This window comes from Leptonychotes weddellii, chromosome 11 (assembly GCF_054177405.1).
Source record: "Leptonychotes weddellii isolate Sample4059 chromosome 11, ASM5417740v2, whole genome shotgun sequence".
Classification (NCBI taxonomy): Eukaryota; Metazoa; Chordata; class Mammalia; order Carnivora; family Phocidae; genus Leptonychotes; species Leptonychotes weddellii.
Window position 1 is genome coordinate 81,648,414 of NC_138379.1, and position 19,704 is coordinate 81,668,117.

Here is a 19,704-nt window from a genome sequence, read left to right on the forward strand (position 1 = left end):
CGGGGCGCCTGGGTGGCTCAGTTGGTTAAGCGACTGCCTTCGGCTCAGGTCATGATCCTGGAGTCCCGGGATCGAGTCCCGCATCGGGCTCCCTGCTCGGCAGGGAGTCTGCTTCTCCCTCTGACCCTCCTCCCTCTCATGCTCTCTGTCTCTCATTCTCTCTCTTGCAAATAAATAAAATCTTAAAAAAAAAAAAAAAGAAGAAGCGCCCTCTTCCTCACCCCTGTAACGTGAGCTCCTAGGTCTGCCCCACCTGACCCTCACCTTCAGCGTGTTTGACGTGGGGACCTACTCTGTCCCCCTCTGCCCCACAGTGGTTTGAGCCAGCTCAGTTTGGCACTTGGTGGGCCATTCTGTCCACAAGCATGAACCTGGCCGGAGCGCTGGGCCCCATCCTGGCGACCACCCTCGCCCAGAGCTACCACTGGCGCGGCACGCTGGCCCTGTCCGGGGCCCTCGGTGTGGCTGTCTCCTTCCTCTGCCTCCTGCTCATCCACAACGAGCCTGCGGACGTCGGACTCCGAAACTTGGACCCCACCCCCGCCAAGGGCAAGAAGGGTGAGCCCCCACCCAAGCTGATCATGGGGCCTGATTCATTCGTCGTTCATCGGGCAGACTCACTGAGGACTGGCTGGATGCCTGGCCCTGGGCTAGCCAATGGCTGTAGGGAGAGGGGCGGTGATGGCGAGTTGGTGGGGAGTAAATAAAACTCCGTTCCAAGAGGCACGTAAGTACCAGACAAGTGGCAGAGGCAACAAATGCTGTGACTCACGTTATATCCTGGTCCTTCCTCACGGCAGAGCCAGACTTCCCGCTCCTGGACAGCATCCTAAGCTTAAGTGGCTTGGGTGCTTAGTTTTTCTCTCATTTGCTGAGACTTGCGGTGGAGCGGACAGGGCAGAGCGGTGGCTGGAAGGGTACCTTCCTGCTGGTCCCTGGCTATGTGGATGGACTCTGGCCCTGTGGCTGGTTAATGAGTGGTGGGGGCTCAGTCGGGGCAGAACAGCAAGACCAGAGCCTGAGGCCTGGCCTCCTCCTGCCCCCAGGCTCCTTGGAGGAGGAGAGTACCTTGCAGGAGCTGCTGCTGTCCCCCTACCTGTGGGTGCTCTCCATTGGCTACCTCGTGGTATTTGGAGTAAAGACCTGCTGTACCGACTGGGGCCAGTTCTTCCTTATCCAGGAGAAAGGACAGTCAGTCCTCGTGGGTAAGATGAGTGTTGGAGCAGGGGGGCGCCTAGGGAGCAGGAATCAATTAAAGGGACGGGAAATTGAGGCCCAGCTTCTCTTTATCCCTTTCTTCCTTCCCTGAGGCCAGGCACCACCCAGACAGCTGTGGCCGGTCACCCTGGGGACCCTGTACCTCTCTGGGTTACAGCCAGTCTGGGACAACCCTAGTGTGTTTAACACCCTTCCACCCCTCCTTTCCCTCTTCCCACCACAACTCCCTACGCCAGGTAGCTCCTACATGAGTGCGCTGGAGGTTGGGGGCCTTGTAGGCAGCATTGCAGCTGGCTACCTGTCAGACCGGGCCATGGCAAAGGTGAGCGCGCAGAAGGGACAGCAAGGAGGAGGGTCCCTTTCAATCTCCCCAGCATGACCGGGACAGGCACCAGAGAGGCGGGAGCCCTGGGGCAACAGGCAGGTTGGCATATGGGTGGGGGGAGGTTGGAATGATTCCAGGCTACTCTCACTTGCTGAGGGTGTGGAGGCAAGGTAAGGCTCCTGGGGAGAGGGTTTTAACGGATGTCAAGGAGAGCTAGAATTTCTCTCAGCCTGGCAGTGGGCTTCTCTACAGCCCCAGGGCAACTGGGGTTGAGGAGAGGCTAGGTGCAGCTTGCCAGCATATGTCCCCACGGTGGAGGAGGGGATGTGGTGGAGTTTGGCCTCAGAATATAATGAGCAGGTCCCAGGGCCTCCCAGAGCTGCCCCGGGCCAAGAACTGTGGTGGGATTGCCAAAGACCTGTCAGCAGAAGCCCTGCCGTGTCAGAGTCCAGAGGCGGAGGTTCTCTGCTGCTTTTAGGGCCTGACATTGCTGGGCCTGTATCCACAGGCAAGGCTGTCCATCTACGGGAACCCCCGCCACGGCCTGTTGCTGTTCATGATGGCTGGCATGACCGTGTCCATGTACCTCTTCCGGGTAACTGTGAGCAGTGACTCCCCCAAGGTAAATGAGGCGGGCCTGGCCCGCCGCCGGCACAAGGATGAGAGAGCAAGGGCCACTGACTGTCAGGCTCCCTGTCCCTGGCTCCACCCTGGCCCAGGCCTTTCTCTGCCTCTCAGATTTCCCTTTCTAGTTCTGGTTTACCGCGTGTCCTCTGTACTTTGGTGCTCCTCCTGGACCTGGGGCCCGGTTTTCTTCTCTTCCCTGTGCTCCTCTAGGATGTTGCTTTCTGGACTTCAGCTCTTCACCCACTCGCTGAGCTCACAGGCTTTACGGAGCATGAGGTGCCTTATCTGTGGTTTTCCTCCTGGTTTGTCTCCCCCTGTCCTACCCTGTCTGCCTTGCCCTAGCATCAATTCTGAGAGAGCGCATCTAACTGGGAGGGATGGCTTCTGTCGCTCCTTCACCTACCCACCCAGGCCCTCAGGTTGGCTCAGTGTGGCCCCACTCCTCTAGCTTGGCCTTGTCAGTTTTATCAGGAAGCGGGATGAGGGTGGTCACTTACTGTCTCCTTACTACAATCATCTGTTCCCAGGGCCAAGCATTTTTCTCCCCTCTGGCAGTGGTAGGTAGGTAGGCTTTCTCAGACTCTAAATGCTACCCTGCACCGTCCTTGCAGCTCTGGATCCTGGTGTTGGGAGCTGCGTTTGGTTTCTCTTCTTACGGTCCCATTGCCTTGTTCGGAGTTATAGCCAATGAGTGCGCCCCTCCCAACTTGTGCGGCACCTCCCACGCCATTGTGGGACTCATGGCCAATGGTAAGTGGTGCCCTCCAGAGTGTCTACCTCTCCCCCACTGTGCCTTGCACATAGGCTAGCTAGAGGCTGGGGCCAGCCCCACTGACTCTAGCCTCCCAAGTGACCTGGGCTCTCCCCTCCTCCTTGGCAGTGGGCGGCTTTCTGGCTGGGCTGCCCTTCAGCACCATTGCCAAGCACTATACCTGGAGCACAGCCTTCTGGGTGGCTGAAGTGATCTGTGCGGTCAGCACTGCTGCCTTCTTTCTCCTACGAAACATCCGCACCAAGATGGGCCGAGTGCCCAAGAAGGCTGAGTGAAGAGTACAGGCTCCAGTGCATCCTCTCCCACCTGTGGCCTTCCCCCTGCACGGGGCTGCGGGGAGAGGGGGGCAGAGAGAAAGAAAGAAAGGGGGGCTGCTCCGGCTAGCATTGAACCTTTGATTTCCTCTTGTGCGCCTTTCCCTCGCCCAGGTGGTGCTGGAAGTTACCAGTGGCTAATGAGGTCCCAGCTCCCCATCCTGTGTTCCATTTAAAAGGCAACTTTTGTTCTTGGACTCCACTAGCTCCTATTTCCTGCCTTCAAACAGGAAACCCCTGCAGTCAGGGAGTCCCCTAAACCCTTCTTCCCCTCCTGGGCCCTCCCACACCATCGCCAGTAGAGTGAGGCTCCTCCTGCCGCTGAAGGGTACCAGGGACCCATGATTGCTGCCCTAAGGCCTCTTAGCACTGTCAACGGCTATTGCCAATACCTTCGATTCCAAGGGGAGAGGAGGCCATCACGCTCACCAGTACCCTGTGGGGACGGCGGGGGGCGTGGGGTGTGGGTGGGAGGGAGGAGGACTTGACACAGATTAAAACTAGATTTGATACTAAATACTGTCAGGGAGTCATTCTTTCCAAAGGGGTACTACAAGCCAGAGACTGCTTTCTTTGGAAGATATTCTCTTGATACCTGCTTTTTCCACCCCAAAAGGGGCAAACTTCATCTCCTTGGGATGGGAAACCTGACATGGACGCCTTCAAGTTTATGGCTCCTTTGCCTTCAATTTCATTAATTCAATGATCATTTTACAGATGAAGCACTGGGTTTCTGGCAGATGTAACCATTCGATGGAGGAAGGCAGTGTAACAGTGGCTCCCGGAGAGTGTAGTCAGAGAGCCTGGCTTAAAACTCAGGTGCTTAGTAACTAGCTCTGAGACTCTGAGGCAGAGAGTCTGTACTTTGGTAAATCTATTGTCCGTAACAGAATGCATCCCAAGATTAGGGTGAGGGTTAAGTTAAATAAAGCAGTAAAGCCTGGCTGTAAACACCTGATAAATACCCCACCATCATCACCACTGCCACCAGCACCTTAGAAGTCAGCAATTCTGGAACTAGACCCAAGGCTCCTGACTCAAAGCCCCATGCTCATTCTTCAGTGAACAATTACTTGTTTTCTACTAGAACGGATCTCATCTTCCCAGAATCCCCTTATCATTCCTGTCTCCCCACCAGAGCCTTTTCCCCCCAAACCATTAATGAGGATAGCGAACACAGATCAAAGGAATGTTTATTAAGCATTTATGGGCCTACTCCCTCCATAAATAAACCTGTACAGAGTTGGGAAGTAGGCTCACGGTAGATACAGGAGGGCAGAGAGCATGGCATTAAGGCTCGGGGATCGGTACATGTCATCAGGCTCAGCACCCTCCCATTTTCAAGTACACTAACGAGGCTGCGGGGATCTCCACTGGAGTGGCTACAGCAGGATCCCTGCTGTAGGATCTCTCAAATGTGGGGGATCCATTGTGGGCTCAGCCTATGACCCAGGTCCGAAAGTTCCAGCCTTCTCTGCCACCTCCAGGGCTAACTTCAGGTTCTGGTCAAACAGCTCACACCTAGGCCAGAACCAAGAGGCACAAATGAGGACAAAGTGTGAGGTCTCAGACTCTCCTCCCCATCCTTGGGTGCCGAGGTAGAGCCAGGGGAAACTTGCTTGAAGGACATGAATGACAAGAAAAATCTTTGGTTTCTCAAAATAGCAAGAAAAGATTAGCTCACTTTTGTTTTATTTAAAAGTAACTCTTCGGGCGCCCGGGTGGCTCAGTTGGTTAAGCAACTGCCTTCGGCTGGGGTCATGATCCTGGAGTCCCGGGATCGAGTCCCACATCAGGCTCCCTGCTCAGCAGGGAGTCTGCTTCTCCCTCTGACCCTCCTCCCTCTCATGCTCTCTGTCTCTCATTCTCTCTCACAAATAAATAAAATCTTAAAAAAATTTTTTAAAGAGTAACTCTTCTTATCCTTTTGAAAAATGAACTGGGGAAGAGCACAAAGGGAGGGGCAAGGACGCTTTGACCAGTATCTGGGGAGGGGGACCGCCTACCTGATGGGCATTTCCAGGGAATAGAATGGATTCTTGAGGGCAAAGTCTGAGTAGATCTCATAAATCTTTCGTAGAAGAGAATCTATTCCAGCTTGCCTAGGATCTGCCAGCACCACAAACTTGATCCCTGGAGAAGGACCAAGAATGGTTACAAGAGGGTACAGAATGCAGCAAATAACATCATCCTGTGTGCATATGGCATTTTCATAAGCCCATTTTTATTTTTATCCTTATTGCTCCATAAAGCAGGAAAAGCAAAACTGTGAATCCTAAGACCAGAGCAGGGAAGTGACTTTATCACATCACCCAACTGATTGAGACCACGCTTTGACATCTAGCTCTGTCACTTAATTCCTAATCTTGTGGTCCCTCAGCAGCAAGTGCCAGGCAGCGGGCAGACTCAGGCAGTTTTCAATCATCCCCATTAAGGGAGTGAGGCAATGACACGATCCAAAGGTCATTTCCATGTGGCATTCAGGTTTCATTTTGAAACACACCTTCCGAAACGTGTGCAACATGAGATACCATTACGGTGAGTTTTATCTGCACACAGGATACCCAGGGCTGAGCATTCTGGGTGGCGTGGACAAAACTGGCATCAGATTAAATATTGGCTTTGGATTCACAAAACAAATAGACGTATGTGTCTGTGCAATTGTCCCAGGAAAAGTTAACCACCACCCCCTTGCTTACCAAAGTTGTCTTTGGTCAGTCCCTTTCCCCAACCTGCCCCACTGCATCCCTTTGGCCTATATGGAGACGCCTACCTGTCAGTGTCTGGAAGCAGTGCAGTTTGAACGTGTCGGTCTCCAGCATCTCAATGCCTGAGCTGCCCTGTTCTGGAGACAGCTGGGAACCGATTGCGAACAGCCTATTTGCAAAGGAGGGAAGGTTGGGAATGCACCCCGCTGTTTTGAGGGAGGAGTGCTTCTCAAACTTTTCCACTGAAGCGACCCTCTCTGCTGAGTTCACATTACACCCTGAGAGGTCAGAACAGGCCGTGTCAATTGCCCAGCAGCAACAGCGCCGAACTTTCTTTAAAATTCATTTGAGCTCTGCATGTATTTTACACTCATACTTTGCCTTAAAACATTTTACATCGAGGGGTGCCTGGGTGGCTCAGTCCTTAAGCGTCTGCCTTCGGCTCAGGTCATGATCCCAGGATCCTGGGATCGAGCCCCGCATCGGGCTCCAGCCCCGCATCGGGCTCCCTGCTCTGCGGGAAGCCTGCTTCTCTCTCTCCCACTCCCCCTGCTTGTGTTCCCTCTCTCGCTGTGTCTCTCTCGGTCAAATAAATAAATAAAATCTTTAAACAAAAAAACATTTTACATTGAAAACTTTGGGTAAAATTACCACTGGGAATGCGTGCCATGGTTACTTACCCCACAGCTACGATTACCCAGCACACCTTCTACTATCGTTGAGAATGGGAAAAGGTCTTAAGGATCATTTAATTCAGTTACCTTACTTTATTTAGAAACTAAAGCTGAGCGAAGAGAAGTTGACTTGTGCAAGGCCACACCACTGCCGGTGTTACCTAAAACCTAGTCATCGGGATTAGTTCTTTTTCTTTCACAACTGCAAGAACTGACGATTTAAAGGAGGCGAAGAAAGATAAAGCACGGCCGCTCAGGAGACTTCCCGCAGAACCACACTAATCCAGCCGGCCCAAGGGCCAAGTGCAGGCCCACAGGCCCCAGGAAGGGCTGGGGGACTTACGAGTGGAACATGGAGGCCAGCATGAGCTTCTCATTGGAGGTGAGGCGGGGTCGGCCGAATCGAATGGACACCGGGTAATTGGCAGGGTTGCCCAAGTACTCCAGCACCTCTTTCCCATCGGCCGTGTACTTGCCGTTCACGTCCACGCCATTGATGGCCAGCACTGCGTGTCCCACTGCAAAGGTGAGGCTAAGGGTCAACGAAGCCCCAGCGTGGGGATTCCGCCGAAGGGACTAGCGACCCGGCCTCACCCACCTCTCCCTTCTCCCTCCGCGCCCTCCCCAGCCCCGCAGAGACACCAGCCCACGCCGCAGCTCCGGGCCCGCCCCTCGGACGCAAGCCTAGCCCACCCCGGATGCCGTCGCGCTGGCCGAAGGCGACCAGCACACGCTCGTCGTGCAGCTTCAGCAGCAGATCAAGGGGGTAACTGAAAGTTTTCTCAGCCTCGGCCCGGGGCGCGTAGCTGTCCAACTGGTAGATGAGACCGCCAGCTTTGTTCACCACATACACACTAAAAATCGCCATTGCGGCCGCCACGGCTCCGAAGACGCGGATTGGGCTTGTTCCTGGCGGCCCCGCCCCGGAACCGCAGCCGTGGGACCCGCCCCCCGCCCCCTCTTCCCAGCCCGGAGCGCGCTGGTTGCGGCGCCTGCGCACTTGAAGCACCACGCTTAGCGGGGTCGCAGGGGTCGTTGCGGAGCCTGGCTGATTGTTTTCTGTCTCTTGTTTCCAGGGCCAGGGAATACAACGTGTGGCTGCCTCACAACTTAGCCGCAAAGCCCAATAAGTCGCGGGCAGGGTCCGGGGTGCGCGGCTCCCCGCGGCACGAGGGGGCCGGGCCTCCGGCCTTCCTCCGCGGGCTCCGCCCCTTGCCCCGGAAGCGCTCGCTGCGGGTGGAGGTTTCTGGGCCGGTCGGGGAGCGGTGTTTCCTTTCTGTCCGACATCTTAGGGAGGCTGCAGGGGTGGACGCTGCTCTCCCAGCTTCGCTATGGTGAGCTCTTAGGGGTGGGAAGCCGGTGCGGTTCTGAGAGCCGGGCGGTGCTGGGGCGCAGTTGAGGGGGCACCGGACGGAGGGCCCCCGACCCGCCGGGCCGCTTCTTCAGGCGGGCGGGCGGGGGATGGCTTCATCCATGTGCTCCGGTGGTGGGGTTAGGGCGGTGCGGGGCTGCCTTGTGACCTGGCTGCATTCTGCCTTTTTCTCTACAGCCGCCCAAGGATGACAAGAAGAAGAAAGATGCCGGAAAGTCGGCCAAGAAAGACAAAGACCCAGTGAACAAATCTGGGGGCAAGGCCAAAAAGAAGGTAGGAGTGAGCCGCCCCTCCAGGAATGGGGAGTACTGGGGACGCCGGACCCATGTGGTTGTGGTAATAAGTGACCTGTAGAGCAAATGGCTTTTAAGGTTGTGCGGTCTAGAGTCCGATTGTTAGAGCTTGTGGTCTCATCACCGTTGTGTTTTTTTTGGGAAGAATAGGGTGGTACGCACTACTTAGAAGTTAAACAAGAGTGTATATTCTGATGTTCAGCACATGATATTTTAATTGGTGTCGTGGGGTTCAGCCTATATCCGAAATTCGCATAGACTTTTTTTTCCCCCAGTCTAACGCATCTTTGACGCCGTTAATGGCAACTAGGCTTCCTTGTATTTTGTGTCCTCGTTTCAAATTACTTGAATCTTAGTTTGTAGTTTCTGTAAATTCTGAATTCCATGGGAACACACACCCTTGCAGTACAGCACCACGGCTGTGGAAGAGCGTTCTCTGACACAGGTTGTTTGGGGAGGGAGGGAGTGATTTCTTCCAGGAGCACTGACTTTCCTTTTCCTTTTGGTGAGCAGAAGTGGTCCAAAGGCAAAGTTCGGGACAAGCTCAATAATCTGGTCTTGTTTGACAAAGCGACATACGACAAACTCTGTAAGGAAGTTCCCAACTATAAGCTTATAACTCCAGCTGTTGTCTCTGAGAGACTGAAGATTCGAGGTTCCCTGGCCAGGGCAGCCCTTCAGGAGCTCCTTAGTAAAGGTGAGAGGAGTGTGTTGTACTGGTGTGGTTTTACACGTTAAATTGGCCTGCTTGTATTAGCCATCCTAAATGGTTTTTTGTCTTTTTTTGTTTTTAAAGATTATTTATTTATTTATTTGACAGAGACAGGGAAGGAACACAAGCAGGGGGAGTGGGAGGGAGTAGCAGGCCTCCCTCCTGGGGGGGGGGGGGGCTAGATCCCAAGACCTGACTGAGCCACCCAGGGGCCCCCATCTTAAATATTTTTACTGGAATTTCCTAAAATAGGCACAGGCTGACCACTGGTTGTAATATTCTAACATCCTAGAGTAGACCCCAAAGCAGGGTTCTTGGCCATTTTTGTCCCATGGACCCCTATGTCATCGGTGAAGCCTCGGGATCCCTTGTTTTCAAATAATTTCATTTTAAAGAATTATGGAAGAAACCCAATGATGTTGAAATGTGGCTATGAAAATAGTAAAGCATTTTTTACTTAAGTATTTTTAAAATTTCGTGGTGGATCTAGTTACCATAATTTCATATTAGTATACATGAGTAAATATTTTAAGCCCCCTGTAGTGTCTAATGTGGAAATAGTGACTTTTAAGTTAAAGCGCTAGAGGGTAACCATCCCAACAGCAGGTAGTGGGCCCCTCATTTAGAAAGAATAAGTAAAATTAGATTATCACCAAGAAATGTAGGGATGTGGGGCGCCTGGGTGGCTCAGTCGTTAAGTGTCTGCCTTCGGCTCGGGTCATGATCCCAGGGTCCTGGGATCGAGCCCCGCATCGGGCTCCCTGCTCAGTGGGAAGCCTGCTTCTCCCTCTCCCACTCCCCCTGCTTGTGTTCCTTCTCTCGCTGTCTCTCTCTCTCTGTGTCAAATAAATAAAATCTTAAAAAAGAAAAAGAAATGTAGGGATGTTTCCCTTTGTTATTAAACTCTCATGCTCAAATTCAGTATTTCTGGCGTCTATGAAGTATTTCATAGTATTGCGTGAAAACCTTATTTTTTCTCTCTAGGACTTATTAAACTGGTTTCAAAGCACAGAGCTCAAGTAATTTACACCAGAAACACCAAGGGTGGAGATGCCCCAGCTGCTGGTGAAGATGCATGAACAAGGTAAACAAGAACCCAGGGGCCCACAGAGTAGAAAGTATACATCCCACTTACATAAGGCTCTGCAATTCTGATTCTTTTATTTTTATTTTTTACAGATCCTACCAACTGTACATTTTGGAAAATAAAACTTTATTAAATCAAATAGGCGGGTATGTCTCTTTCCTAGGAAAAGTAGTTAACAGAAAATAATAGGTATGGGTTTGTTGACTTGTCGTTACGCCTTATGGTGGTTGGAAAAGTTATCAGGAAACAATTGGCTTTTTTTCTTTATGTGACTGTTTGTTCCTTGCTGCAGCTTCCGTTTTGAATTGATGTCTGAAAGGAAATGAAGGGTTAGCAGGATGAAGGCTGACCTCTCCAAAGGGGTAGTGGTTTGGAGTCCTGGCACTGTATGTGTACCTGGATTGCCAGCGGCGTCCGTTATTCCAGACCCGGCCAAAAGAGGGCAGCCAGCCTACGCTGGTGCTGGAGCTGTGATCAAAGTTGGCCCCAACTCTGTCTGGGGGGAGTTTCTTCAATTTCTGTTTTTCCTCTACAAAGAAGTAAACTGTTTTTAAACAGTTTTGAGTAGGAAAATTTAGAGAATCCATTCTTGAATTTGTTTACTTACTTTCTTTAATAAATTCTTCATAGGATGGTCCTATTTGTTGGTTTACAGAGTTGTGTTCCTCATCCTGGACCATCCAGGGAGGTGTAGCACCTGGAAAAGACCCATTAAGCAGGAATGAAGGCACTCTTCCAAGTTTCAGACTACTGTGAAACATGCCCTAGCTATAAACTCTTACCTAATTGACAACTGGAAATGTTCAAAGCAAAACCCAGGAATTCTGGACCATGGGAAGTTGGAGGGCCCTGGGCTAATTTAAAGCAACATTATCTTAACGTGTGATATGCTGTACTGGTATTTAACAGCTTTGTTGACGCATAACTGACCTGCAACTGCACACATGTAAAGTGTGTAACTCGAAAAGCTTTTGAGTGAAACCATCACAATCAAGATACTAAACATCACGACTATGTATCGTTCTGCCCCTTTAAAGTACTTCCTGCACCTCTCTGTACCTTTTCCCAGCCCCAGGCAACCATGGATATGCTTCTGTTAATCTAATTTGCATTTGCTGGTATGTACTTTTTTAGGTCTGGCTTCTAATAGTTGAGATTTATCTATGCTGCACTTAACAGTAGTTACTTCTTTGTTGAGCACTGCTCTGTTCCTTCGTTGAGGCATATTTGGATTGTTTTCAGTTTCAGTTTGAGGGTACTGCAACTAAAGCTGTGACCATCTGGTGTGCAAGCCTTTGTGCAGACATGTTTGCTTTTCTCCTGCAGTGTCTGGATCATAATGGTGGGTGTGTGTTTAGCTTCCTAAATCCCTGAACTGTTTCTCCAATTGGTTCTGCCATTTTACATTCCCACCAGCAGTTTATGAATGTTTCTTCACGTACACAGTCTTTAATTTTAGCCACTCTGATGAACATCTTTTTGTATGCCTCTACTGAGTTTTGAGAGTTCTTTATATATTCAAGATACAGGTCCTTGATCAGATAGCACTTTATCATAATCAACTTTATTCTTTAAAAAAGTAATTGGGGTGCCTGAGGGGCATAGTCGGTTCAGTGTCCGTCTTTAAGAGATTTATTTCAGAGCGGGGGGAGGGGGGCAAAAGAAGGGAGAGAGAATCTTAAGCAGACTCCGTGCTGAGCATGGAGCCTGTTGTGGGGCTCAATCTCACGACCCCCAGATCAGACCTGAGCTGAAACCCATGAGTTGAACGCTGAACTGACTGTGCCACCTAGGTGCCCCTAAAATAAATACTTAAAATAATTACCTCTTACCATCTGAGAAACACTGCCCTGGGCCTTACCTGAGTGGATGTTACCAATTCCTGGTGTATCCTGTAGTTGGAAATGGGGGAGGGGGGAGAAATCCCAGATAAGAAACTGATGACACTATGTTCCTAGCTAGAAAAAGGACAAGCCACGGGGGGGGGAAGCACCACAGTGGTGTTCTGTGCCTTGGCTGGTGTTAAATTTTAAGAGCACAGATAACTGAAAGAGTCCTGTCCCTCAAAAGACTCACGGTCTCAGTAATGAAGATGTCCAAAAACAGAGTGCCTACTAGGTGCTACGTAAGCAAAACCCTTTCCTCATAGGGCAGTATGTATCGTAGGGGAAGAGATTTAAGCATAAATTTACACAGATTACATTTACAGCTTTTTACATGGTCCCATGTACATTTACAACAGGCAACCTGTGCACATAAGCCTTCCATGAAAAGGTGACCTTTGAGCTAGGCTGAAGAAAGGCCTATTATCTAAGGTAATGGCAATGACACGTGCAAAAAACTCAAGACAGTATGGCTGGAGTATACAGGACATCAGGTGAGGCAGTCACTTTCTGTGTTCAGGACAGGATTGCAGGGGGATAGAAACTTCCAGAAAAGTGATGGAGGACATTCAGCCAGGAGGTAAAATAGGCCTACTCATCGACAGGATGTAGGAGATGAAAGAGGAGGAAATAACTCCACAGTTGGGGAAATCTAGGGATGGTAGGGGTTAGCCTCAGGTGCCTGTGGGATATTTACAAATGTCCTAAATTGAGCAGGAACTGGGGGTTCTGCAGAGGATGAGCTGTAGGAGTTGGCACTCCTTAGTGGCAGTGGGGGCAACGGGCAGATGTGATCACTGGAGGGTGAGGAAAGAGGTCTGAGAAAACACTATGGAGCGGTGCAGCAAGACACAAGAGCCCAATGACCAGAATAGGTACAAAACCCAGGAGAGATGGGTGTCCTGGGAATTGAGGGGGCACTGGCCCTTCCTAAATGGCTTATCCATTGTACCTGATGGCCAATGAATGTCAAAGGTTGTCCTGTCTCCATCCAGTCAAGTGCTGGGGCAGGTGGCAGGTCCAAGTACGAAGGCTGCTGTGAGGTGGAAGCCACTAGACTGAAAAAGACAAGCAGGAGCCAGGCTGGCAGATGAGGTCCTTGAACCATGAGGATAGCAGAGATGAACTTTTCCCATTTTCCAGCCAAAAAGTTACAGAATGCTCTAACAGGCCAAACTCTCAAGAGATTCCTTAGCAATTTTACCTGTTAGTCCCTTTCCAGCTTCCAAATGCTGAAGAGCCTTCTTCTGGGTCTGGCACTGCCTGAGGCTGAGTTTGATTCAGGAAAAATAAATGTGTCTTGGATGCTTAAGAGTCTGCCTAGGCCATGCTCCCACCCTCCAGTAGGAAACAAATTGGTATACTGGCCTATGGTACTGCCCATCTTGCAAACTTCCCTCCCTCCCAGCTCTGCCCACATCGCCACTGACAAGGCCTGCCCCCTGGCAGACAGGTGAGGGAATTCAAGCCGAGCAGATGAAGCATGGAGTCCATGAGTTCTTTTAGAAGAGCTGGTAGGTGAAATGCTGGACCTGGGAGAACCAGGGATCAAGTGGATTTGGATACTGCTCTGGCTCCTCCGAGGGACACCAACCTCTAAGACGGACCGAACCAGCTCCTGCCGGCTTTGCTCCACCTCACGGATCTGAGCTGCCATCTGTGAGGGAGAGGCTGCTTAGCTACGCACAAGGTCATGGGGCTGGGTCCTTCAGTGGCCTTTTAACTCACCTCTTTGATCACCTCATCTTCCTTTTCCTCATAGGTATCCAAACCTTTCACCATGGATTTCTTGAATCTAAAAAGAAGGGCAAGTCAGCCAAGAACCCCAGTCCCTGCCAGTTATGAAAACATCTTCAAAAGATCATTTTTTCTTCAAATTTTGGATAATTTCAAAATCAAAATAGAACAATAAACACCCATGTACCTTTCACCCAGATTCACTGTTAACATTCTGCCATACTGGCTCTTCTCTACTATGCACACATTTCCTTTTTGCCAAATCAGAAATGGGCTTTAGAACATCATGAGACTTACACTTGTTTTATCCTACAATACACACAGAAAGGTATCAGAAAAATACTACCATCGACAATAAAACTACTAAGCAAAGCTCAGGATTCCTCCGCAGTACTTTAGTCCTTGGAAAATATCCTAAGGGTATACAGTCAGAATTGTGTGTTCAAGTTACTTGAATTCTTACTCTTTAGTGACTGTTATCAATTTGATATATAGCTACGATAATCTGTCATTGTTTGCAATCAGTTTTAGGATTTTTTTCCTGGTAAAACACACGTAGGGGAATGGCTCTACCACAGTGCCCTGGCAGCCTTGCACCTATTTGGCCAAAGCCTAGAACCCCAGCATCAGAATCCTGGCTGAGCACCTGTGTGATGCTCCTGGAACACAAGAGGAAAGGAGCTGAAGGAAGCTGAAAGGAGCTGCTGTGGGGCCATCTCCCACTTGCCTCCTTGTCTCCCCCCCACACACACCCCGGCTGTCATGAGAGTTTCTTATCACCTCCCAGGTTCCAATGTAGTATGCAGCTTTCTGCCCACCGCTCTCAGATTAGAGCTGCAGGCCACACTGGGCTCCCCAGAAGCAGGGTGTCACATTGCAGTTAGCTAGCCCTTTTTGTTTCAGAGTGGTCCTTTTTGGTGGGTGGGACAAGGACCTGGGAAGCTGGCACTTCAGGTTTATTCTCTTTGCTATGTAAGTAATAACCTGTCTAAATCTAAAAGTGGCTCGTGGTATCTTTACCAAATCAGTCAGACTTGGCTTTGCCTTGTGCGTGTGAGCTTTAAATTTATAAGGTTCAAAAGTCAAAACTGGGGCACCTGGGTGGCTCAGTTGGTTAAGTGCCTTCGGCTCAGGTCATGATCCCAGCACATGCTAGGATCGAGCCTGGTGTCAGGCTCCCTGCTCAGCAGGGAGTCTGCTTCTCCCTCTCCCTCTGCCACTCCCCCTGCTCGTGCTAGCTTTCTCTCTCTATATATAAATAAAATCTTAAAAAAAAAAAAAAAAGAACTATTTAATAAAAAGCTCCAAGAGTCCATCCTCATAATTCTCAATTACGACTTTTTCTGCTAAACTATTCTTTATTCCCACCACACACCATTTGGAGCTGGGCCAGGGTGTAAGGAGTGAGTGCTTTTTGGCCTCAGTTCCCCATTTCCCACCCAGTCTGAACCACAGATTTGAAGACAAGGTAGTAGGATTTGGGCATTTCTCAGCATTCCCTCATTATTCTCCACACTGAGTAGGAAACAATAATAGATGTCATGAGCTTTTCTGTAATTTTGGTTCCGGGATCCCCTTGGGTTCCATTCCCCATAATCTCAATATTGTCCCAATAAAAGTAGTGTGAGGCTGTGTCCTTTTCCTGAAGCAGTCAGCACTCACGCCCACTCTGTGCTGACTAGCTTACTGCACTCCAGTTTCTCAGGGTCCTCTAGAGGCTAGTTAAAATAGAGTCTAAAACTTCAAAGTGGGCACTGGGTGAGTACCAGTTGCTTGCACACACTATAAAAAGCCTCTTTTACTCCTAAAGGACCTTAATATTCTCTGTACCACACATTTAAATAATCGATTATAGGGCGCCTGGGTGGCTCAGTTGGTTAAGCGACTGCCTTCGGCTCAGGTCATGATCCTGGAGTCCCTGGATCGAGTCCCGCGCAGGGAGCCCGCTTCTGCCTCTGACCCTCCCCCCTCTCATGTGCTCTCTCTCTCTCATTCTCTCTGTCTCAAATAAATAAATAAATAAATAATTAAAAAAAAAATAATTGATTATAGACAACTTTTATTATATACAGTTCTCTATTTGCTAAATGCATTGTAAATCCCATCCCCCAACTAGATACAAACCTTTAAAGGACTCTGTCATAGTTCTTTTGTGTCCAGTATAGTGCCTAGAATAATGAGTGCTATGAAGACAACAGATACTTAAGAAGGCCCCACTGAACTTTCCAATTAGCGAAAGCTCCAGTACCTGACACAGACCCAGAGAAGCCCCATTCTGTTATTTCATCTCTCATAATCAGTGACTTACCGTGCATAGTCCTGGGGGGAGATCAGAAACTTCTCTTTCATTTGGAACTCAGCCTTGTTCTCCCACCAGAATCTGTTAGTTGCTTTCTTGTGCTCTGGGCTGAGAACGGATAATCTCAATGACAGATTACAGAATATTCCTCAGACATCTAGGCATTAGATAAGTAATGCACACTGACATCTGGGTTTCTGCCTCTGGGCAAGGCTGAGCGAATACTGTTACTAGTCTTCCAGATGTCCAGTCTCCCTCTTCCAATAAAAACGGGAGAATCTGAGAGCAGATGATGGGAGGTAACCGTGAGCCAGCCGCCCAGCCGCTCCACTACCACCCGGACCATGGCAGCCCTAAGCCCTCCACCCCTCAAGGATGCCATGCCTGTAAGCTGAGTCGACCCACCCAAACCACAAAAGCGTTCCGCCTCTCACTCACCCCAACCCCCCCCCACACACACACGCACCAGTATGCGAAAGTGCTGGATGAGGCTCCCAGGCCGGATCTCACCTGGCCAGATGCTCCAGCAGCCCCCCGTGCAGCACGGTCAGGTCTCCGTGGCTCAGGTGTTTCCGCACCTCACAGCCGCAGCACGGGCACCAGCAGCGCCGCTCGTGCTCGGGCACGTAGCGCTCCACCTGAGCGGCGCGGGTGGCCTTGCGGGCGGCCTCTACCTGCGGCGGAGAGGGTACCCGCTGGAACCCCCACGTCCCACCCTCGCGCCCTCCCTGCACTGCCGGCATCCCCCACCCCAGGCCGTCCGCGACCCCTTCCCGCCTCCCGGCCGCACCTGGGGCAGGAGCCGCTCCAAAGCCGCCTTCAGCTGCCGCTGGTGCTTGCGACTGTAGACGTGTCCGCGACCACAGAAGAAGGTCTGGCGGCACAGAGGGCAACGCTGCGCCGGCGCCATGGGCCCAGGACTGGGTGTCCGCGACGCGCAGCGACTCTTTCGCCATCCGGTGACCCCTGACCCCTCGGGGGCGGGGCGAACCCAACGGTCCCCGCGGCCCCCAGCGGCGGGCAGGCGCCACTGCAGACCCATCTGCGGCTGCGCGAGTCCCTCCGGGCTCTCTGCAGACGTGCGCAGCCAGCCGTCACCGCTCTTCCCAGATGCTGTCTACCGAAAGTGGCAGCACCGCTGTGCGCATGCGCGGGAAGGAGCGCGCGCCACAGTTAGGTGCCGCTGCAGGACCACAAGCCGCACGCATGTCGGGGCATTGACATGGACCCGCATCAGGCAGTGGAACAGATTGTAATAGTATTGTAGGGTGCTCACTGTGTCTAGAGAGAGCTTCACATTAACTGCCTCACTTAATCCTCACAATAGCCCTACGTGGCGTACTATTATTGCCGGTATTTTACAGATGGAGAAACTGAGGCACGGGGCGGCAGTAACCGTGTGGAAGTTTGCACAGGCGTGAAGCATCGGAGGCAGCACCTCTGGTGCTCTTCAGTTCCGGCTGGCGGTAAGGAACGCATGCTGCAGGCGGCCTTCATCTGAGACCGAATCACAGCCATACTCCCAGGGGATGTTCTGAGCAGTGGTTACTGCGAAGCTGTGAAGGGGAAGCTATAAAAAGGGTGCAGAGTCATTGCTGAGGGTTAATAGACATTTTTATTCTGTAAACTTGCTCATCCAGTGGAATTTTCTTTTTTTTTTTAAAGATTTTATTTATCCATTTCAGAGAGAGAGAGAGAGCAAGAGCAGGAACATAAGCAGAGGGAGATGGAGAAGCGGGCTCCCCGCCGAGCAGGGAGCCCGATGTGGGGCTCGATCCCAGGACCTGGAATCATGACCTGAGCCAAAGGCAGATGCTTAACGACTGAGCCACCCAGGCGCCCCATGGAATTTTCATTCTTTACAAGCTACTTTTGCTAGAATGAACAGCTTTCTGTCTATCCTGCTCCCCTAAGTCTTAGGGCCTAAGGTAAATTGCTCCCTTACACAGCTGAAATCCCCAGGCTCTGATCTCTACCCTAGAGCACCCCAAAAAAGCCCGGGGCCCAGCCCAGACCTTACTTACAGGATGTGCCTGACAGAACTCACACAGAGTCACAAATTTCACTTAGATTTGTTACCAGTACTGATGCATTAACCTGGATGGGCTACAATGTCTGTGGGTGTACATACAGTCAACTATACATAATTCAGGCCCAGAAAGTAGCCAGACTCCCCTTCAGATCTTGACCTCCTCTTGGAGCTTCCCAGTAGACTCAGGCCTCTGTCAGATGTGACTCATTTTGAAGATCCCCCAACACTCAATTCCTTGACCTCCCATCATTTCCCTGGCAGGGTCAATCCTAGACCTTGTCTGCCCAACAGTGCTCCTTCTCTAAATTCAAACTCTGAAGTTGTATTCTCACCACCATCTTCCATCCTCCCATGTGGCCTTAGTTTCCATCTTGTCTTTAACTGCAGGAAGACCTCCAGTCTTGAAGATGAGTACTCTTACCCATTCACTCAGAAAACTATTCAGCATCTACCAGCTGCTTTGTTCTAGGTTCTCAAAGCGTGGCCTTCAGGTCAGCAGCATCAGCGTCTGGAAGCTTATTAGAAATGCAAATTCTTGGGCCCCACCACAGACCTACTGAATCAGAAACTCTAGAGTGGGGCCCAGCAATCTATGGTTTAATGAGCCCTTCAGGTGATTCTAATGCTCAATCAAGTTTGAAAATTAGTGGTCTAGGTCTTAGGTCCTCTTGGCTTCGCTGGATCCCAACATCGTTCCCACTACACTCATGGCAACCTACACTTCACTTGACCCTCCCAGACCTCTCATTTTATCAAACCCCAAATGCAGATCAACACAGCCATCTGTTTCCCTCATTTGTTCCCAAGCTGCTTAGAGTAGTCTACACTGCTTCAACTTCTACTAACTTCTTAGCCCTCTACAATTTTGCTTTTGAAACTGTTGCCCTAAAGTTCTCCACCACGGAGTGTTCATTCAGTTGCAACTGAACTTGACTTGTGTGAAATGGAACTCAACATCTTCCACTTGAGAACATCCCCTATTTTCATCCTCCCAGGGAATACCACCAAGCTAAAGCCTGGAGTTTTGGGGAGAGTTATCTTTGACACCTGCTTTTACTCAGTCCCCATATCCACCCTGTTCAAGTTGTCTTACTGGATTTCTGAGACGTTTAAGTTCTGTTCTATACTCTTTATACTCCTAGAGCAAACCTTGCCTCAATTCCCTTGCTCTTTTGCTTAGATTCACGTAAAATTTTTCTAACTCGTTTCCAAGTGTGTGGTCTATGTTAGCTCCATTTATCCTCCAGACTCCTCACTGAGCAGAGCCTAACTTGAGGCTTGACACGGGGGCTGGATCCCATGACCCTGAGATCATGACCTGAGCCGAAAACAAGACTGGCGCCCCACATCGGGCTCCTGGCTCAGCCGGGAGTCTGCTTCTCCCTCTCTCTCTGCCTCTCCCACTGCTCATGCTCTCTCTCTATCTCTGTGTCTCAAATGAATAAATAAAATCTTTAAAAAAAAAAAAAAATCTCAGCCTCACTTCACCTGCGTCCAATCAGTCCTATTGACTTATTGATGCTGCCTCCAATCTACATCTCAAATCAGCCTGCTTCTCTCTAGTTCTCTGGCTGCTGCCCTAGTCCACCTGGACTACTGCATCACCTCCTAACAAGCCCTGTTGCTTCCATGTGTGCCCTCCTAGCAGCCA

At 50.6% G+C, this 19,704-nt stretch overlaps 4 protein-coding genes across 11 annotated transcripts in view; 2 read left to right on the plus strand and 2 right to left on the minus strand.

Annotated features, from left to right (window-relative positions):
- SLC37A4 (solute carrier family 37 member 4) overlaps window positions 1–4,325 on the plus strand; it is a 7,307-nt gene extending 2,982 nt beyond the window's left edge. For 4 of the 5 annotated variants that reach the window (XM_031020328.2, XM_081799324.1, XM_031020329.2 and 1 more), the window contains 7 exons: window positions 315–558; window positions 1,047–1,205; window positions 1,455–1,540; window positions 2,052–2,165; window positions 2,381–2,446; window positions 2,782–2,920; window positions 3,051–4,325. In XM_031020328.2, coding sequence (XP_030876188.2) covers window positions 315–558; window positions 1,047–1,205; window positions 1,455–1,540; window positions 2,052–2,165; window positions 2,381–2,446; window positions 2,782–2,920; window positions 3,051–3,217 — 975 coding nt within the window. In that variant the 3' untranslated portion in view covers window positions 3,218–4,325. The remainder of the gene's footprint in view (window positions 1–314; window positions 559–1,046; window positions 1,206–1,454; window positions 1,541–2,051; window positions 2,166–2,380; window positions 2,447–2,781; window positions 2,921–3,050) is intronic. The other variant, XM_081799325.1, reaches the window with a different exon arrangement.
- Window positions 4,326–4,431: 106 nt separating this feature from the next.
- TRAPPC4 (trafficking protein particle complex subunit 4) lies at window positions 4,432–7,798 on the minus strand. 3 transcript variants are annotated; one of them, XM_081799327.1, is made up of 5 exons: window positions 7,639–7,798; window positions 6,982–7,156; window positions 6,030–6,242; window positions 5,263–5,389; window positions 4,432–4,777 (listed from the first exon to the last, which is right to left on the minus strand). In XM_081799327.1, exons 2-5 carry the CDS (start codon window positions 7,097–7,099, stop codon window positions 4,699–4,701), a joined length of 537 nt encoding a protein of 178 aa, XP_081655453.1. In that variant the 5' UTR covers window positions 7,100–7,156; window positions 7,639–7,798; the 3' UTR covers window positions 4,432–4,698. The 3 variants fall into 3 exon arrangements, with proteins under 3 accessions (XP_081655453.1, XP_006749251.1, XP_081655452.1); XM_006749188.3 differs by lacking the exon at window positions 7,639–7,798 and adding an exon at window positions 7,332–7,574 and having other exon boundaries at window positions 6,030–6,133; XM_081799326.1 differs by lacking the exon at window positions 7,639–7,798 and adding an exon at window positions 7,332–7,503.
- Window positions 7,790–13,915, plus strand: RPS25 (ribosomal protein S25). 2 transcript variants are annotated; one of them, XM_081799330.1, is made up of 5 exons: window positions 7,790–7,972; window positions 8,188–8,283; window positions 8,817–9,000; window positions 10,000–10,099; window positions 13,748–13,915. In XM_081799330.1, the coding sequence occupies exons 1-4, from the start codon at window positions 7,970–7,972 to the stop codon at window positions 10,092–10,094; spliced, it is 378 nt and encodes a 125-aa protein (XP_081655456.1). In that variant the 5' UTR covers window positions 7,790–7,969; the 3' UTR covers window positions 10,095–10,099; window positions 13,748–13,915. The 2 variants fall into 2 exon arrangements, with proteins under 2 accessions (XP_081655456.1, XP_081655454.1); XM_081799328.1 differs by lacking the exon at window positions 13,748–13,915 and adding an exon at window positions 10,195–10,241.
- CENATAC (centrosomal AT-AC splicing factor) lies at window positions 10,152–16,993 on the minus strand. Its single transcript, XM_006749186.3, has 11 exons — window positions 16,812–16,993; window positions 16,532–16,695; window positions 16,031–16,129; window positions 13,714–13,780; window positions 13,580–13,642; window positions 13,190–13,254; window positions 12,938–13,043; window positions 11,964–11,994; window positions 10,710–10,799; window positions 10,499–10,631; window positions 10,152–10,414 (listed from the first exon to the last, which is right to left on the minus strand). Exons 1-11 carry the CDS (start codon window positions 16,929–16,931, stop codon window positions 10,342–10,344), a joined length of 1,011 nt encoding a protein of 336 aa, XP_006749249.1. The 5' UTR covers window positions 16,932–16,993; the 3' UTR covers window positions 10,152–10,341.
- Between the last annotated feature and the right edge of the window lie 2,711 nt (window positions 16,994–19,704).